The 20,693-nt window shown below is 40.8% G+C and overlaps 1 protein-coding gene across 7 annotated transcripts in view; it reads left to right on the forward strand.

The window, feature by feature from the left end:
- The window catches only part of ADNP (activity dependent neuroprotector homeobox), a 50,018-nt gene that overhangs the window by 11,098 nt on the left and 18,227 nt on the right, over positions 1 to 20,693 (forward strand). For 2 of the 7 annotated variants that reach the window (XM_063297046.1, XM_063297047.1), the window contains exon 2: positions 18,605 to 18,706. The exons of 4 other annotated variants lie outside the window; for them this stretch is intronic. In XM_063297046.1, the coding sequence (XP_063153116.1) occupies positions 18,637 to 18,706 (70 nt within the window). In that variant the 5' untranslated portion in view covers positions 18,605 to 18,636. Of the gene's footprint in view, positions 1 to 18,604; positions 18,707 to 20,693 lie in introns of those variants that run through there. One more of the 7 variants, XM_063297052.1, reaches the window with a different exon arrangement.

Here is a 20,693-nt window from a genome sequence, read left to right on the forward strand (position 1 = left end):
TGCTGTTTGATGACAACCTACCAAGATTTTTGCAGATGGGGAAATTAGAAATAGTACTTCAGTGACTCCCGGTGGGGACATGGCAGATTGAACAGCTGTGCCCGCTGGCTCAGCGGGCAGAACTGACAATGCAGCAGTTTTTTGGGGCTTAGGCAGTTTTTTTCCTGAAGCCCAGGAGTGTTTTTCCAGAAAAAAAGAAAACACCTGGAATCACCCCATCTGTTTTCCGGATGGCTACCTGCAGCCAGAAGATTGCAAAAGGTGTTTATGTTTGACTGGTAAGAGCTAGCTGGGAGGTCGGGACGTCACCATTTCCAAGCCGCACTGTAGCCTTAAAGGGACACTGAGACTGGCCACCCCATCTCTAAATCACCCAATTTATATTTCTTTTAAGTACGCATTCCCAAGAGAGGCTTTCTACGGCAAGGAGAAGTGGGTTCTCTTGGTGCTTACTGTTATTTTTGGGTTCAATCTTTTTTTTTTTTTTTTGAAATTCTTTTTAAGTTTTGGACTTCATTTTCCATCCAAATATTAAGGAGGATTGAGAGTAAATAATTGTCTCCCTGTTATTATTTTTGTACTAAATTTGAAGATATTAGCATTTTCCTACATGTTGAATTGGCTGTTTTGAACTTTCAGTTTTCTGCTTCTACTTTCCCTGGGGAACTGTCTGCATATCTCACTTTCCCCTATGTAAACACATTCAGAATTCTTTCATATCTTTGACTTTCACTGGTTAAGCTCCTAGGGGATGCCATAATCTACTGTGTGAGACATGGAGGATTTTAAACAGACTTTCTCTGACTTGCAACAAGATTTTAAACAGATTCTTTCTGATTTCTACCAAGTTTTTATGCAAGGCATTCAGGACATCGCGGAAAATATGAGATCTAAAATCTGGTTGGGGATGAAACTGTCACGAGCACTGATGGTGAGCAGGAGGGGGCCCCTATCCAGGGGGGAAAACGCATGCGTAGTAGTGAGGAGTTGAGCAGCCATTCAAAGAGACACAGAACAGACCCGCCTTGACTTTGGGGGTTTATCTGTATGGGTTTTCTCACGCTTCTTCAGTTTGTTAAGATTTTCTGTCTAATGTAGCAGTGATAAAACACTAGAGACTTACTCCTCGTCTCAGCATGGTTCCTGACTGTTAGGACAGAAACTGAGGAATTTAACAGCAATGGAAATGTCTCTTCTAAGAGTGAGATCGGGACTTCTGTTGAAATGCTAGATGAAGATTGGATAGTCAAGTTGAAGAAATTAAAGGGAGAGATTGAGTTGCAAGCCATAAATGAAATTGATCTTCTGATGGAATGCCATGGAAAAGAAGGGGTTATTATGTATGAAGAGAAATCAAGAGTTTCTGAGGGTGGCGGTTGGGCTGTTCGATTTTTTTAAGGAAAAAGCTCTGTGTGCATTGTAGAAGTATATAAATGCTCTGGTTTATTTTGAAGTGGGATAAGAGTTTAAGAATATTTATCTGGATTGCTTTTAGGGTTTGGCTGATTTCATTTATTTTTAACGATTTGGATTAAAAATTTTAAGGTGTAACAAAAAACAATGGTTTTGGGTTTAATATGATTAAGATTATTAAAATTGTTGTACTATCAAGTACAATGGCAGACTATTTTTTTTTTAGTTTGATTTTTATTATAGACAGGAATGTATAGAATAGTAGTAGGAAATAAATAAATGTTATCTTTGGGGGAGAAGTTGATTAGGAGGTCTATATATATTTTTTCTTTTAATATAAGGTGAGGGTTCAACTGTATTTGGTGATTTTTATAATGTGCCACTGGAATGATTTATAGAAATTACGTGATTCTGGTTTAATATAGAGTAAGGGATTGATTAAGGAAAATTGTTGTATATCCTTGCCGTTAAAAGTCGGAAGTCACCTTTTTTTGTAATTTTGAGAAATTTTCTCTTTTACACTTTTTTTTCTTTATAGTTTTTTGTTTTTTTTGTAGCTTTTATCTTTCCTTGAAACTTAATAACATTCTTATAAAAAAAGAAATAGTACTTTGATATTTTGCAGAAAATACAGGACAGTAATGGATGTATTGCTACTGTGGGGAAGAGGAATGATAGCCTTCCATTTAATAGCATAGTGAACTGTTCAAAACACATTAAATAACCATAGATGAACTTCTATAATTTTTTTCTGCTTTGTCAGTATTGACTAGTTGCAATGCTATGTTTATTTTCCAAGTAGCTATTTCTAATGGTGTTCCTATTTGATGCAATAATTGCCTAGAATTAAGTGCTACAATCATAACCTTAAGACATAACTGTCTTTTTATTTAATGCTTTGCTTTGTTCAGGAAGAATGCTGTGATGATTGCCTATTCTAAACACCATCAAACTCATGAGCAGGAATTCAAAGATATCTGCTTTATTAAAGAATAGTATGCAGGATCACAGAGAAAGCCGAGAATGATAAAAGCGCACCAAATGCAAACTAAAAACCCTTGGTACAAACGAGATCCCTCCCCCCGTAGAATCTTCCCAAGTTCACAATCCCAGGTGCTCCTAACGGTTTTTGATGGTCCACGGGAAAAGTCCTTGAGCAGAGCACATAACTCAAACACATTCCATTGAAATGAACCTAGATACAGAGCTTGGTACAAGGTTTCACAGCAGCTCCCTCCCAACAGAGACGCACGTCAGCACCATGGCATGTGAAACGTTACGATGTATAGTGCACATTGAAACAGTGAACATGACAAATACATTTTCTCCTTACCTCAAATCATCATCATCAGTATTATGGAATTGGGGGAATTTCAGTAAATCCGAAATTTCAAAGCACCAGTAGTTTTGGATATTGAGTATCGATGCTTTGTGCATCAAATAATTAAGAGGCTTGTAAATGCACAAGTGGATTTTTTTGGAATTTTTAGGTATGTAAAAACAAATAATATATCACAATTGATATTCGAAGCTACGTGCTGTGGCCTATAAAGACATGCTATAAATTGGTGCCTTCATTAAAAGATATGTCATTTAATTACCTGGAGTTAATTATATGGCTGAGATATGTTCTAAAAGTGTGCACTACGTTGTTAGTCCAATTTTTAGTTTTCAGGCAGTATCTAGCTCTGTAGGAGTATGCGATAATCAGAGGATGTTTTGTTTCAAACCTGGAAAAAAAATGTTTGGAAATTCTGCTGAACTGTTTTGGATTAATACCAGTCCAGAAGAAATAACCCCCGGAACATCTTGGTTTCAGCCACAACAAAATCCAGAGAAATCCCAGAATGGTCTTACTTGAAAAGAAGGGCAAGTTGGCACACTTTACCCCCTCTCCCTTCAGCAGTTCCTAGCATGACATTTATCCATCCTTCAAGTTTCCTGACACCTTTCCTTTCCTCTCCCCACTTTCCTTCAGCTGCTGTCAATATCCTGGCCTTTGTGCCAAGACATTACTCTGATGGTCTCAGCAATAAGGACCAGGTTTCCAGCATAGAATATCTCAGCAATAGACTTCTACCTGATCTTTCTACCTTTTCTCCCCTCCCTCCCCATGGCTATTACCAATACACTTGTCTTTTTTTAACTCCCACACCAAATTACTTCTGCCCAGAATAGCTATATTGCAGCCTATATGCAAAACAATACAGCCCTGTTTCATTCCCTATATGGATTAAAACATCCGTGAGTGTGTTTTAGTTCAGGCAGGGACTATCTGAAACCAGCTGTCCCATGCACGGAATAGTTCATACATGGAATATTTTGCACTTCCCTACATTTGTGTTTTTCTGCCAATGAAATGAATGGGTAGAAATGACCACCAAAATTTCCATCAGGTGACTAATGGAGGGATAATCCTATTGAGCAAGTGGAAATACATTCCTATGAGTTTCAAACTGGGCACGTATGCTGATTCTGTAATTAAGCTTCAGGGAAGAGAGTCCACCACATGATGTAAGGATTTGGGGGTCTTCTCTGTGAAGTTAATTCATTTTCATTGGTTGAGAATCACAGTTGCTAGACTCAGGACCATGATACATTGGCACTGTGATGAGTGGGTAGGATGGGATTTCACTGGATTTTGTGTAGTAGTAACGGCGGTCCATTTAGTCACGCCGGCCACACGACCATGGGAAGTGTCTACGGACAAACGCCGGCTCTTCGGCTTTGAAACGGAGATGAGCACCGCCCCCTAGAGTCGGACACGACTGGACTTAATGTCAAGCGAAACCTTTACCTTTTTAGTAGTAGTATGTGATTTGGTAGCTTGCCGCTGAATTTCTGAAGCATAGTCTCCAGGGGGCCTGGTGCTAGTTTAAAAGGATTTAGGAGCCCCTTGTGCCTCTGAGTTGCCCTTCGCCCCCCCTCCCCCCAATATATGAAGAAAAGAACAGGAATCGCTGAAGTAACTGAGCAACTTCAAAAATCTGTTTTAGTGGAATAATGCTTGGAAGTGACTGTTGCAAGTGATCCCGATGTTTCAAGCTTGGAATGTTGATTGTGCTTTAGTGAAGTTATCTTTAGAGAAGTTGCCAGGATAACACTGATGTAATTGCACTTATTGGGAAACACAATTGAAATGTTCCTTGGCTTGATTTCCATCATATTTCTGAAAGAAAGTTTTACATGCCTCTGCTCTTTTTTAAAAAAAAACAAAACTCAGTTTCAAAGTATTTCCTCATAATAAGTTTTCACAGAATAATGTCAGTGTCTTTAATCGAAAATAAGTTAGAAGGAAGCAGTGTGGCAAAAACAGTTTAGATGGAAGTAAAGACCTTGTATCTCTCTAGACGTTGCAGCCTCAGCTAATATGTCCAGCAGGCTTGTGTGAACTAGCTCTGATTTTTATTTATCTGTTTGTTTATTATCCCGCCTTTATTATTTTTATAAATAACTCAAGGTGGTGAACATACCTGATACTCCTTCCTCCTATTTTCCCCACAACAGCGACCCTGTGAAATTAGTTGAAGTGAAGATTCCAAGAGGACTTGACTCAACTTATGTTTTCATATTTAAATTTGATGGCAACCTGATTTGATTTTATCCGCTTTGAAATTAAACCGTTATTATAAAAAGAGATCTCTCCATAGGCTGTAAAGGGGAATCTTTAAAATGTCTGAAACTGCTTCAGTTTTATATTCTATTTCATTTAACTGTAACAGATCTGTCAAAAATTAAACAGAATCTGCTGGGTTTAAACCGTCTTATGGCATACCATCTTCTTGTACTAGATGAAACAACCAGGTTTTAACTGCAGGCTGGACCTCTGTGGGGGGAGGGAGTTCCAAAGGATAGAGGCAGTGATCGAAAATGACAGCTTCCAGGTCCTGTCGTTTTCATATGGAGGAGACCCAGATTGTCCCTATTCAGCCTGACTGGGTGGGCAGAGGAATATGGGAGTAGATGGTCTTGCAGCTAAGGCAGTCTGGAACCACATGCATCTTTAAAAGGTGCCGCCTCTGTCACTGCCCCTGTCGTGTGGAATAGCATTTCTTCCTAAGACCCAGAAGACCTTGATCTTGCCCGCCTTTCATAAGTCTTGGAATACCTGTGTTTTTCCCTAGGCATTCGGTTAGGAGGATTTGTGAACCTGTATGGAATTACTGTTTTACTTGTTGGGTTGCCTCTGGCAGAATTTGATTCATGCTCTATTATTCGTTGTGATAGTTTATTTTCTAGTGTTTTCTTGTTTTAATTTGCACTGCCCAGGGTCATTTTTGAGAGGGCAACTATTTAAATTGCCAAATAAATAAAATAAACCAGCACCTTGATGTCCACCTGGAATTGCACTGGCAGTCAGGGCAGCACCCAAACCAGTGGAATCATCCAGATTCAAATGGGGGTTGACTGTAGTGTGAATGACTGTGAGCAGGGCCTCCTGGTTTAGGAAAGGCCACAATTGGTGCAGATATAACTGCAAAAGACCTCCTGGCTGCATCTGCCATCTGTTCTTCAAGCAGGAGCTGAGAATCCAGGAGGAATCCCAAATTACAAATCGCCTCTGAGTGAGGGAATATAACACCATTCAGAGTCAAAGATGGAACTGCCTTGGAATCAGTTGATATACTGATGATCTCATCCCTATTACATCGACCCGCCCCATCTGGTCATGCAGGGAGGGCATGTTATGGGCCCCATCTGTAAAAGAATTCCATCTAGCAGGGTCTCAGAAGCGTGCCTTCTCTGCTGTAGCTCCCGCCCTTTGGAACATCCTTCCCCCAGAGGTGAGACAAGCCCCCTTGCTCCTGGACTTCCACAAAAGATTGAAGACCTGGTTTTGTAGACAGGCTTGGAATGGGAGGGCAAATAATTACACCTGGGGATGGCTAGTGCCATGAAGTGATCCGTAGGGACCCAACACACTGAAGGTCTGATTAAGATCTCTTCGCCATGTAGATTTTTTTATATTTACATTTTTATTGCATTTTAATTGTAATGGTTTTATATTTTAATCTTGTTTTATTGTAAGCCGCCCAGAGTCCCCCTGTTGGGGGGAGATGGGCGGTGAATAAATTTATAAATAAAAAATAAATTAATAAAAATACAAGTCCAAAGCCACTCCACTCTTGGAGGGAGTTTGTCCATCCTCACCCAGGCCTTGACAGCCTCCAGGCATTGGGTCAGCACCTCTACTGTATCATTTGTTTGGACTGGGTATCATCAATATACTGATGATAGCATGCTAATGAATGCTCTCCCCTAGCAGTTTTGTATAGATGTCAAAGAGAAGTGGGAAGAGTATAAAGCCCTGCTGCACACCACAAAGTAAAGGTCTCCAGGCGGATCTCTCCTCTGTCACCAACACTGACTGGAGCTGCTCCCTCCCCCTCCCACCATTCCAGTCCAATGGAGGCAATCCAGAAGGATACCATGGTTGATGGTATCAAAAGTCACTGGGAGGTCAAAGGTGGCAAGATGGACAGGGCGTGTTGGCAAAGCATCTTCTTGGCAGGACTTGGAGGAATGAAAATGTACTGTCTTTATCCTTCTGGGATGGTGTAGCATACCTGCCTTGGATTCTTGTTTTTGGGGAGTTCCAGGGGGACTGGCCTAGTTGCTTGGAAGGACCTCCTCAGTACTGATGGGACTTTGTTACATAAGTTGTGTCATGGGAGCAGTATAATCCAGAGACAGTGGAAGGAGGCTGGCAGAGTGAGATACAATGACATGAAGATAAATAGAATACAGACAAAAGAGCTGACAGTGGCATTCAGAATTTTTCTGTGTAACCATTCGTAAAAGCAGTAAATACTTGGACCAGCCTCTGCACAAATTAATCCAGTGTAATGTGGAGAGCGTATAACATGCTCTAATCATGCAAAATATAAAAATACAGCTTGACCCAAGAGTGCATGTGGTGACTCTTGAGCCCATATTCAGAGTGCTGAGAGTTGAATCAAATTCTGCTTGTGTTAAGACCAGTGTAGAAAAAAAAGTAACATTCCATTAGCGTGAGAGGGAGAAGTTTGAAGGTATATCGCCATAGTAAAACAATGAGAGCCGAGAAAATGAACGAAGGCCAAAGCAGTATTAGCCTTACTAGCAGCAGAGTGCCTATAGAGAGACATGAGAGATCATGGCCACTTAAAACAGGCAGGTAGCAAATCACAGTCCTTACGTTCTCATTTTTAGGAAAACACTGGTTTTAGGCTTCTGTGCTTATCCATTCAGATTGTGTAGACTTCAGATTTAAACCTGCCTCAGGCATCCTGAAATTAGTGACTTGTGCAGGGAGGCAGTTTTTGCATAGTTGCTTTGAAAAATGCAAGTGCAAGGTTTCCAAAACCTTTTAGTTGACTCTTATATCCCCTGGCCACTTAATGAACTGGGAGGAGTTAGCCTATCCCACTTGTGCCCACCTTGGTAATTTGTTGATCACCAGCATAGACTTGAGGGTCGTGGAGGAGGAGTCGCTGTAGTCCATGGGGATTCCATTTCCCTCTCCAGGCTTCCTATCTGGTTTGGTTGAGTACCAGTCTTGAAAGTCTGTACCTTGTCTTGGGCAATCAGGACAGATTGAGGATTCCGTTGATGTACTGCCCACCCCACCGCCCATCAATCTCTCTGCCTGGACTGACAGACTTGATCTTGGACCTGGTCTTGTCATGAGCACTGATGGTGAGCAGGAGGGGGCCCCTATCCAGGGGGGAAAACGCATGCGTAGTAGTGAGGAGTTGAGCAGCCATTCAAAGAGACACAGAACAGACCTGCCTTGACTTTTGGGGTTTATCTGTCTGGGTTTTCCCACGCTTCTTCAGTTTGTTAGGATTTTCTGTCTAATGTAGCAGTAATAAACACTAGAGACCTATTCCTCATCTCAGCGTGGTTCCTGACTGTTAGGATGGGTCTTGAGGACTTACAGATTGATTGTTCTGCGGGACTTGAACATACATGCCAAGGGTGCTTGTTCTCGGCCATCTCAGGCCTTCGTGACAACCATGGAGCTGTCCCAACATATAATGAGCCCAACAAATACTGTAGGGCATACTCTGGATGTGATTTTCTCAGCCAGTCAGGAGAAAGGTGTTCTGAGCATGGGAAACCTAATGGTCATGCCTATGTTATGGTCAGATCATTTCCTGACGAAGTTTAGCAGCAGCATTTCCCCTTGGACAGGGGCGTGGTGGTGTTGGTGGTGGTGGTGTATGTGAAGGTGATCTGCCCCTATAAACTAATCTAGATTCCAAAGGGCTCTGGGGATTTTCTTGCTGGTATCACTAATTCTCCTCTTGATGGCCTGGGTGCCCTGTGGAATACAGAGTTGTCCCAGGTGGTTGATACTATCACTTTTAAGCACCTTCTCCATACTTGCCGAGCTGAGCAGCACCTTAGTACTCACCTAAGCTAAGGGCTTTGGAGCGAGTAGAGGAAGACCCATGCCAAATGCGATCAAATACAGCTTAGAACCCATTATCAGGCCTACTAGATGGTGGTGAGGGTAGCAAAGAAACTTTTCTTCTTTACCTCTTTTGTGTTTTCTCAGTGTTGCCTGCTGGAGCCTTTTGGAAAGATGAGGGGCCTGCTGCAGTCTGGTCCAAAGAAACAGGCTGTTGTACTCTTGGTAGCCTGCTATGAGAAATTTGCAAGACACTTTGAAGATAAAGTTGCTGGCATTCACCATGACTTAGTCTCAATAATGTAGCTCCAGCAGTGGAAGTATCCAGAGCACTGGTCTGTCCTGTATTATTGGATGAGCTTCAGTTGTTAAGGCCTGAGGAGGCGGACAAGGTACTTGGACTTGTTTGGGCTACCACTTGTGTGCTTGACCCTTGCCCTTGAGTTATTAAATCTAGAAGGGAGGAAGTGTTTGGCTGGGTCTAGATTGTGGTAAATGCCTCATTGAGAGAGAGACATCAGTTCCAGCCTTCCTGGGAGAGGCGCAGTGATCAGGCTGCTTTTGAAGAAGAAAAATCTGAATCCAGAGGATGAAAACAACTATGGGCCAGTAGATTCACTTCATAGTAGGCAAAGTGCTTGAGCGGGGGGTGGCTGATCAATTCCAGATTCTCTTGGATGAAAGTGGATTTCTAAATCCATTTCAGTCCAGTTTCAGGCCTGGTTATGGAACAGTTTCCATCCCTGTGGGATGATCTGTGCTGGGAAAAAGGGGGAATGTAGCCCTGTTGGTCCTCCTGGACCTCTCAGCGGCTTTTGATCCCATCAGTTATGGTACCTTCCTGATAGACTGCCAGAGTTGGGATGTAGGGGTGCTGTATTATGGTGGTTACACTCAGAAGGTGGTGCTGGAGTAATCACTTTTCTGCCTCGTGGCAGTTGGGTTATGGAGTTCCTCAGGGCTCCATTTTATCCCCCCCGCCCTTGCTTTTTAACATCTACATGAAATTGCTGAAAGAGGCCATCTGGGGGTGTGGGCTGATATGCCATCAATATGTGAATGGCAGCCAGTTCTACTCCTTTTCATCTAACATGGTTGAGGTGGTTGGCATTCCGAACTAGTGCTCAAGCAGGGTAATGGACTGGATGGGAGCCAATAAACTGAGACTCAGTCCAAACAAGACAGATGCTGTTTGTGGGTGCTGCATCTGTCCAGCTGAGTGGTGCCCTGCAGATCCTGGAGGGGTCTGCACTTGCCCTAAAGGAGCAGGTTTGCAAATTGGGGGGTGCTCCCCAGATACATCATTGTCACTAGAGGCCCAGGTGGGCCTTCTATCAGCTTCAGCTGGCTACCAACTGCAATCTTACCTGGACAAAGACAGCCTCACAGCTGTATTTCATGCTCTGGTAACTTCCCAGTTGAATGATTGCAATGCATTGTTCATAATGCTGCCTTTGAAAATGGTACAGAAACTTCGGTTAGTTCAGAATAGAGTGGTTATCTTGCTCACTAGGACTGGCCGGTATGGACATATTAAGCCAGTTCTTTGTCGTCTACGCTGTCTGCCAGGCTGTTTCCAGACCCCATTCATAGTGCAGCTTTTGACCTTTAACTTCAACAGCTTAGGACCAGATTACCTGAAGAAGAACCTTCTCCTATATGTACCTACCCAGACCTTAAGATCATCTAATGAGGCCCTTCCTCTGGGTCCCCTCGCGAAAGTAAGAAAGATGGGACTGTACAAGGGGAAGAGCTTTTTCTGTGGTGGCACCGCATTTATGGAATTCCCCCCCAGAGACTCTTGACTGGCTTCCACATTAGCATCGTTTTGATGGCAGGTGACCACCTTCCTATTTTCCCAGTCTTCTTAACTGGCTTTAAGTTGTATCTTAATTGTATTTGAATTTATATTGTTTTGGTTTTTGAATAACTGCGTAATTTATATTTTATTTTGTATTTTATTGTATATGTTTTTATTCAAATTGTATTTTAGTGTGTTTTATTGTAAAATTCCCAGAGAGCTTCAGCTCTTGGGCAGGTTTATTTTTTTTAATTAAATAAATAAATAAACAAATAAGCAGATTAAAAATAATACATTATTTTTACTACCACAGTGGGAATGACTTCTTTATGCTTGGGAAATATAGCTCTTGAGGAATGTCCATTTACAAGTCTCAGTGTAACAGACTCTAGGGTTGTGGCTTGCTGGCATATTCTCTGTTAGTGTTTTGAAGGACTGTCATTGTGAAAGACAGAGCCCCCCTTACTCCGGATAGGTTTGGCTGTTATTTCCAGAAAATATAAAATCAGCTCCTGAAGCTTGGCTTAAAGTTAGGCGGTGGACACAAGTTCCCTTATTTCTAGAAGGAGAAAAACACTTAGCCAGGATGAAGGAACAATTTTTCTCTTTTTAAAAACAAGTTTCCCCTGCCCTAACTTTAGGAGATTTAGAGAGAGGCAAGAGTCAGTATGCCCTTTCCCTGCATAAAATAAGTAAACTGTTAGCTTTCACAGTTCACATCTTACTTCCTTCGCTTTACAGCAACAACACATACTTAGGGCACATCTGCTCAAGGCATGCACTCAGTGCTGAGGATTTTATACCTGTCCATGTGAGGGAAAAGAAATACCTTTTCTAATTTTATCCTTAACGTTTAGGATAGAAGGAGTGAATTGGGGGCGGGGGGGCAAGCCCACCTCTCTGAATCTATGAATTTGGAGATTATTTGTTGAAGTCTTACGTAAACCAGGTGGCCTAGAAATAATAATATGCAAGAGTGATGTCCGCCTGAAACTGTATAATTGGAATTAGGAGATATATGAACAGATACAAAGCAAGCCAGATCTTCATCATCTTAAAAAAGCAGCAGCCTTTGTAAAACCGAAGAGAATAAAACTGTTCTTGGGGGAAAAAGAAATATATGCCATGTTCATTTTTATATCTAAAAGGAATCTGAATTTTCTTACTTGTTTTAGGAATGCACAATGCGAAATGTAGAATTTGGTCTACCTATACAATTACCATGTTTAGTGCATTTATTAAATATAAAAGTAAAAATTATAGAGGTATATGCATGCCTATAATAGGCCCTAATGGCTCAGATTTAGGTTATCTTCAAGACTGGCTTATTCAGGTAGACTCTGCCGACTTACTTCACTCTGGCTAAGATAGCAGGCTGAAAATCCTCCCTTGAAATGTGAAGGGGGTGGGGGTCCAGCAACAGGCCTTCTCAGTAGCAGCCCCTCAATTCGGAGTAGGTTGTTTCCTTCCCCAAGGTTAGGAGGCCACTTTCCTGCCAGTTTTCCAAGAGGCAGCAGAGACTTCGGAGCAGATGGTGCTACTTAGCTGAAGGCAGCTCCTCATGAGGGATACACTTTGATTGCTTGATGTCTAGTATTTCTCTCCTTTGATTGGTTTTTGTTGTTTTTATTGCTCGAATATAAGTTATGTACAATCCTTGGACTGGTGGCATACAAGGGCATCATGTATACATGATAAATAAATACATTTATTCAGACAGTAATTGTATTTCAAATTAAATTAATTTCAAAATGATTTAAGCTTTGTTACCAGTGGAGGTGGAAACTGTGGAACTCTTTACAGACCTAGGGTCTCCTAATTTTGTCAGTTTGAGAGGTTGAGGCGAAAAACTAGTCAAAGACAGAACTTCATCCACGTGATAATAAAACAAGTTACATTATTTGAGATTTAGCAAGAGCAAGTCCACTGACCTATAGAAAAAAAATCAGAAATAGACAGCCATGCAGGCAAAAAGTCAGTGAATCCTCCATCCCTTTCTGGTAAAAATGGCAGTGCTGTTTACTGCTTGATCTCTTTCTACAGGAAGTATAGTGCTACTGAATGTTGACATCTGCAGTGGGTGAGGTGGTTAGAATTATTCTTCTATAAAATGTATATGGCTCCCCAACTTAAATAAATATCTCTGGGCAGCTAACAAGAATACAGAAAGCAAGTTAAAAACCGAACAGAAAAATAAAGTGAAAAGCAATCATAATAGAATACAAGAGACATCTCACAAGCAGCTCACAGCCCCCGAAACATGCATATGGGCCCAGTAACAGCCTGGTTCTAATTCCTAGGGGAAAAACCAAGTTTTCACAGCCTTCTAGTGGTGTTACATCAGTGAACCTAGGTGGACCCAGTACTGTGTCTGCTGCTGCATTCTGGACCAGTTGAAGCTTTCAAAGGGTAGAGCACAGTGCAGTAATCCAGATGAGAAGTAACTAGTACATGAGTGGCTATGAGCAGAGCCTCTTGATCCAGGAATGGATGCAGCTGGCACACAAGTTTTGTGCAAAGAACACCCCCCACCGAAGTTATGGCTGCCACCTAATTCTCAAGCAAGAGTTAAGTCCAGAAGGATCCCAGATTGCACACAAAATCTATATGGGGAGTGCTATCCCATCTAGAAAAAGCTCCAGAACCAGGGGGCATAAAACCCCAGAGTCACTCAGATTTGCTAGGGTTGAGCCACAGCCTATTCCCATCCAGACCCTCACCGCCTCCAGGCACGAAGTAAGAACTGTGATGACAGCATTGCTTGTACAACCTGAGGTAAAGATAATACCATCAGTATACTGGTGATACCTCACCCCCTTCTGGCACATGACCTCCTCCAGCAGCTTCATGTAGAAACTGAATAAAAGTAGAGAGTCAAGCCCAGAGGCACATTACATATCAGGGATCTAGGGCTAGATCCCCCCCCCACTCCCGCCCTGACTGGAGCCAGCCTCGGAGGAAGGAGGAGAACCATCATAGAACTGCCTCTCACTCTCAGTCCCTTAAGCTGTTCCAGAAAGATACCGTGATTGATGGTATCAAAAGCCACTGAGAGATCCAGGGGGGTGAAGGCAAGGACAAATGTACTACTCCTATCCTGAGCCCTCCCAACCACATATCATCTCCCAGGAGGCCTTGACCAGTCAAGAGGGACATGGATCTAAAGCACAGATGGCAAAAACTCCCCAAGGACTCCCCACTTTATCAGGACCAACCGGCTGAAACTCTTCCCACATCACTGAATGAGACTGTGCCCCAGTCAGTTTCATAGGACCTGTTGAGCCAAAATCCAATCAGATTGTGTAGTGGATGCAGGTTTATGGGAGAAATTCCTTCAGTGGAAGGTGCTCTATTAACAGAAGAGTATCTTCGAATTGCACCCTAAATTATTTGTTACATTCGAGGGTTCTCAAAGTTTGCAGTAACACCACACCGTACAACGATACGTGAATTTGCCCAATCTACCTCATGAATGAAATGTGAGGTCACCATAGCTAGACTACAAAAATCTGGATGGTCACTGCCATCGATTTGCTGTCCAGACTTCTTTAGCTCAAGTATAGTAGTCTTCCATAAAACTAAATAATAACTGCTGTGATTGTTGGATGGTTTTAACTTCTACAGTATTTCCCGAAACTTGTTTTGGCTTTGCTTCCTGTTTTGTCTGCATAATCCCACTGCAGTCATACTCCGGCAAAGTAGGAGTGAGTTTTGACAATACTCCCACTTTGACTGCATAAGTCTGATCAGCTATAAAAGAAAAAGTGTCCCTGCTCCCAGTGACCCACAGCTTGTGGATCCATAGTGTATAGGTTTCTACTCACAGTTGTTATCTGAAAGATTACAGGTAGTCCTTGCTTATCAACTGCCTTGTGTAGTGACTTTGAATTTATGATATGTTAATAAAAAAAGCTTTGTGACCAATCCTCGCATTTACGACCATCTTGTATCCTGTGGTCACATGATCGCCATTTGTATGCTTCACAACTGGCTTACAACAAGCTGAGTTAATAGCGAAGGTGGAAGTAGAATCATTAGAGTCCCCTATTGGGGGAGATGGGTGGTGATATAAATTTAATAAATAAATTAGTTGGAGTCTCATGTCTTGCTTAACAACTGAAGGCGGTCGCATGATCGAGTTTCTGGAGATTGTTGGTCTATCCTTTATATTACCATATGTGTGAGGGAATAAAAATAATTTTAATAATTTTATTTATAAGATTTTAAAATGCATATAACTAGGTAGCAGCATAGGAAAACACAGTCCTTAATATAACAAAGGATGGAAGAATGTTGTGTGTTTATGAATGAAACATAGTTGGAACAAAAAAAAGTATTCAGAGTAAAATTTGATGTAGTAGTAGATTTCTGCAGTAGGCAGGGGGTTGGACAAGGTGATCTCTAAAGTCCTTTCAACCCTTACATTATACAAATCCATGATATGAATTATAAAATCTTACATTCTAGCTAGTTCTTTCACTATACAGTACAGACAGATCCATAACGTTAGAAGATTCTGGAATATTGGGCCAGAAAGTTTAATTTAAATACTAAAAAGCATGGAAAAGAATTGGAATACTTAACAGAGGACTCTAGCGATGAGACAGCTTATAGGGACTGTTTTCCCCCACACATCTCAAACCTTCAATTACTGTAAGCTCAGGCCTACAAGTGGATAATTCAGATGAAGCCTTATGACCAGCTCCCCAGTCTCATACGCATATACATGAATCTGTGAAAGAAAAACATCTCACCAAACCGTTCTTCAGGCTTACTTTGTGGTGCATAAGGAAGTCTTGGGACATTTTAAGGATAATAAAAATACATTTACTATGCCATTTTATCAAGTGATGAAAAAAATACTTACCTTTGTTCATTGAAGCAAAGATAAACAGTGAGGTCAAATGGAATTGTATTGCGGAAAATAAACTGTCAACTACATTGTAGGATAATTAAACATTTTTACACTGCTAATTTGACGGATAGATGAGTTAGGTCTGATGCAATATAATTGTTTTTTAGTTAAATTGTAATTAACTGTCTCATGCCAAAATATTTAAAAGCTCTTTTATCACCATCCTGGAATTAGCAGCAGAGTATCTGGAAAGTCGAAATCCATTTCCATTGATTTCTGAATATTAACTATTTTAGCATATTTAACGCAAAACAATTGTAACAACATATTGGTGTACTAATTGCAAATATTTTAGATTTTAATATTGTGGTAGAATTTTCTGCCTTTTATGTTCTTCTAGTATTGATTGATTGATTGCATTTATATGAATGCCTGGCTCGGCCAGCGTGACTCTGGGTGGCATACAAAAGAAAGGTGAAAAAAGTCAAAATCAAGAATTACAAAAGCAACATGTATCATTAAAAGGAAGTAGACAATAAATGCTGAACACAGCTAAAATTTACTATACATCCACTTATCATTTAGCAGCTGAATTCTGTTCCATCAACCTGGTTGTTAAGCAAAATGGTCACTAAGTGAACATGTGACAAAAAAGAGAGAGAGACGCTATCACTGGTTGCTGCTGTCTCATTCAAATAAAGTTCTCTTGTACCGCTATGTCAGCGTTACTTCTACTCTGGTGTGCGTTGTCGGGCACACAAAATTTGGTCATAAATGCATGCATTGGTCGGAAAATGAATTTTTCTATTGCCGTCGTATTTGCGAGTAGTCTTTGACCAAGACAGCAGCTAAACGAGTGGGTATAACTCCTAAAAATGAGGGTTCTACTTGTTGCGGCCCAAAGGCTGAGGAAGAACCAGGTCATAAGCACCTTCTTAAAGGCCCAGAGCCATCTGCTATGTTTTTGTTTTCTTACCATCCCATACGTATATATATATTCTTGTGAATTAGATGTAGTAGACCATTGTATGTATGTATGATGTAATAAGTTTTCTTAGCACCACGAGACTCTTAATGACTATGGCGATACAAACATTGAAACTAAACGACTACTTAGTTTCAAGTGTTTTTCCCTTCCATTAAAGAAGTTACATTATAATACTATAGTTTTGTACATTTGTGATTTATTTATTTTTGCAATTTATATCCCATTCCTATTTGCTTGTTTACATGTTTACAGTACTCAGGTGTTTCCAGAGACTTTATTTAAAATGACCACTGTACTCACTGGTCTTTTGCATTATTGAATTGAATTGTCATTTATGCTACTTTTTCACAGAAGTCTGTTAATAAAATTTGTTTTCTGATAAACAGGAAATAGTATAAGGAAAACACTTGCTGTGATAAATTGTTCTTAACCTGCCAGCATAGTCTGTAATTAGTTTTTCATATTCTATCGCTCACAACCGCAGCAGGTTTCTGCAGGCAGGAAATATAGATAGACATTATCTTAAAACAGTTACTACTATTAACATAAAGCTCCGTACTTTCTAGCATTTATTTTTTGCAGCTGCCATACAACTTCTGTGACAGCCATAATTCTCTCAGCCGTACAACTTTTCACTAGTTTGTTTATTTTTATTTATTTGAAAGACTTACATAGCTGCCCATCTTATCCACCCTAACCCTCGACAGCTTATAAGCAGCAGTAAAAACAGTAAGAAACATGTTGCCTGTATGATAGTGGAATGCAGGTACAGTGCATCCCTACAGATCATCAACTCTTCTTGTCAATGTTAATGGTGCCGAGAAATTCAGCCAAAGTGCAAGCCCTTGGAAACATCAATAAAAAAACAATGGAAGGCGGGGGGTAGTTTTTCTTCACATCCCTGGTTAATTTTATATTTGCAGCAGTGGAATATAACCTAGTGTCCCAGAGTTTAAACTGTTAAAACCCCCAGAGCTCTGTTTGCAAAAGTGAAATGTCCCATGAACTTCGAGGCCATCGATATAATAACCTAATAAATATGATTTGTTACTGAACTTCTACAGCAGGTACTGTTGCTGTCAGATACCAGCTCCTTGAATCGTAATCAGCACATCTGATTAACCCTTGGTGTTAATCAGCTCTTGTTGGTACTGGGAGTTCACTGGATTTGAGACTTGGGTCCATTTAGATGAGTTATGAGAGCTTTTGCAAGGGAGATTTTAACCTTTAGTGAAACTATTGCATTCGTTTCCAGATGGTTCTTACTGCTTTGCTGGAAAAAAAAAAAGATCAATACCCTGAAGCAAAAAAGTATCTTTCACTTTTAGTGCACAGCTTTGTTAGTGAATTTATTCAGAGGTGATGCACAAAGCAGTTTTCATGCTTGCTTAAATTATTGTTTGGGTTACTAACTAACATTTGATAATTGAGTTTGCAAGCTTACATGGTTATGTTTAGTTGCTGAGTTAAGAGCTTAACCCATTTTGATGTCTGGCTAACATATTTTTCTTCTGCAGTAACATTTGTGTGTCCTATATCACTTGACTCAATTATAAAGAAGTTTTGCTCACATTATAATTGAAGGGGCAGTGAAGCCCTTTAAGCAATCAATAATTGCTGTGATCCAGTAGAAGTGTGCACTACTCTGCGTTTGTTTTGAAACTTAAGGACATGAGAAAGCTTAAAATTAAAGACAGATAAAACAGCCTGGGTCAATTAAGTGTTTAAATTGGAATACTTGATGGGTTTTTTTGGCCGGTTCTAACATAACATTACAGGTTAAACAATTAGAGCCAACTTATTCTTTCTTTTATATCTCTACACATATGCAATAAGGTTAATTTGTGAGTAGGAGTATATTAGCTAATTGTTATTTTGTAGTTTACTCGGCCAGGAGTGACAGGTCTGAATTGGCCCATTTGTTTTCTCAGGTTTAAATTCAGAAAACTGTAGGAAGAATACCATTCAAAACAACTTTTTCTTATTACAGCCCCTTGTGCTCCTAGAATATCTATTCCTAACTGACATGTGATGTGGCATGGGAGCATAAATTAGCGGAAATCACTGATCACCAGTTCATGCAAGGGCTTTTTTGACTGAAGCTTATGAATGAACTTTGATTCCCATTTTTTTATATTCGTCCTGCTATAGCATGGGTGCACAGTCTGTGGCCCAGGGGCCACATGCGGCCCCTCAAGGCTTTTTGTGCGGCCACGAGATCTCTCCTCAGTCCTCAGTTGCTGCCAGCTTTCGGTAAGTAAGTAAAAGTTCAACTTAATAGTTTTCAGAATGAATAAGGTGGGAGAGGGTGGCTGGGAGGACATACATGTATAGAAAACAAATTCAGGCTTAAGAAAATGTGGCCTTTACTCTGGATACAGCTATTTTCTGTTTTGAATGCACCTTTCCCCTATTGCCCTGCTCAAATGTGACCCCAAATATATATCCCACATCTTTTTTTTTTTACCAAAAAGGTGTGCACCCATATGCTATAGCGAATCTGTGAAACTTTACATATTTAAATCTTTTTTCTCTTTACATTATTAATAATTCTCTAACAGTAATGTGCTCATTATTGCCAGCAGTAATATGGCTAGCTTGTAGTGCTTCATAGAGGATGTTGTTCAGCTTGTAAGGCTCATTGTGAACTGATAGCTAGCAAAATGCAATTACATTTAAGACAGATAGGGAACCTTTGACTTTCCCAATGATCTTAATTTCCACAGGTATTAGTTCTGGCTGGTTTGTCCCCAGTCTCGGCTGATAGAAATTGCAGTTCATCAATCTGGAGAGTCAAGGATTCTTACCCAGATTTAATATACAGATAGGGTCAGTTCAATTGAACAATTGCTTTACTTTTGACTATGATACACTCATTGTGACTGTTTCTATTTCAACTTGTATTTAAGTTGGCAATAATTTTAATCTTTGTAAGGTTCCCAAATCATTACTATGTACACAGGTTGTCCTCAAGTGTTTTGATTTAAAAAAAACACATTTAAAAAATGTCTTCTTTGGAATTTTCAGTGTTACTGCAGGACTTCTATTTGTGTTATAGGACTCCCCCCCCCCAGCCCCAGTTTGATTGTGGAAGGTCTCAAGACTCCAGAGCAGAAAATATATAAACAAAACACCTTCTGTAATAGGCAGAAAATATTTTATATGTCTATGTACTTTGCATCCTTGGACATGTTTACTCAGGAAATGACCCTCCCTGCAATAGGCTCGGTTCCTAGTGTTTAGGAATACTGTACATCCTCAAAGTGATGTACAAATTGAATCTATATACTACTAAAACTCTTGTCTGTTTGTAACCTTCAGTTGGGCAAAACATTGCATCACAGGGCATAAATATTTGAACCAAGGTACCTCGAATGGGCTAACTTCAGAATGCCGGGACCCATTTCTCCTGTGGGAATGAAATTTAGGTTGTGGCTGCTTCAGCACCACAATCACGTGATCCTCATTTCCAGCACTCCCTGACAGCTTCCCACAAGTCAGTGGGGAAGCCAGCAGGAAGTCTTAAACTTGACTGTGATTGCCAATGCTCCCTGTCAGCTTCCCATCAGCTTCCCACAACACTCACTCCCTGACAGCTTCACACACCCTCTCAGATCCACGTCGCACCCCTCACTGCACCTCTTGCGCATCCCCTCACGCACTGTCCCCAACCCTTATTGCACCTCTTGTGCACCCTTGCTCAATGTCCCTGACCCATGCTGCACCCTCATGCACCCCCTCCCTCCCCCACTAGGTTGTGTGAGGGTGTGGCGTGGGTTGGAGAGGGTGTGCGAGGGAGGGAAGGAAGGAAGATTTCTGATGCTCCCTGCCAGCTTCCCACAAGGAAAGTCAGTGGAGAAGCCAGCAGGAAATCAGAAGTTGCTCCTGCTTCCACTTCTTTTTTGCCCACCCGTGGTCATTCTGTTTCTCTGTTTAGGTAAGGAAATATCTCTGAAACTATGACCTGATGGGTCACGGGTTGTCTAGTTACAATTAAAACTGCTACAAGGAAAAAACAACATAGCAAGTGCAGTACTGATTTCCATTTGATAATATAAACTAGATAACAGTATGCTACTGAAGGAGGACTCTGAAATCTGTTTTGTGTTAGCAGCACCTTGTTAGTGTCCATTCAGATTTTATATCTCTTTCACATGACACACACACACAATCTACATTACAGCACTGTGCACATTCAGACACCATCTTCTTTCTACTCAGCCTCCCCAGTCTAAAACCA

The sequence above is a fragment of the Candoia aspera genome, chromosome 3 (assembly GCF_035149785.1).
Source record: "Candoia aspera isolate rCanAsp1 chromosome 3, rCanAsp1.hap2, whole genome shotgun sequence".
Taxonomy (NCBI): Eukaryota; Metazoa; Chordata; class Lepidosauria; order Squamata; family Boidae; genus Candoia; species Candoia aspera.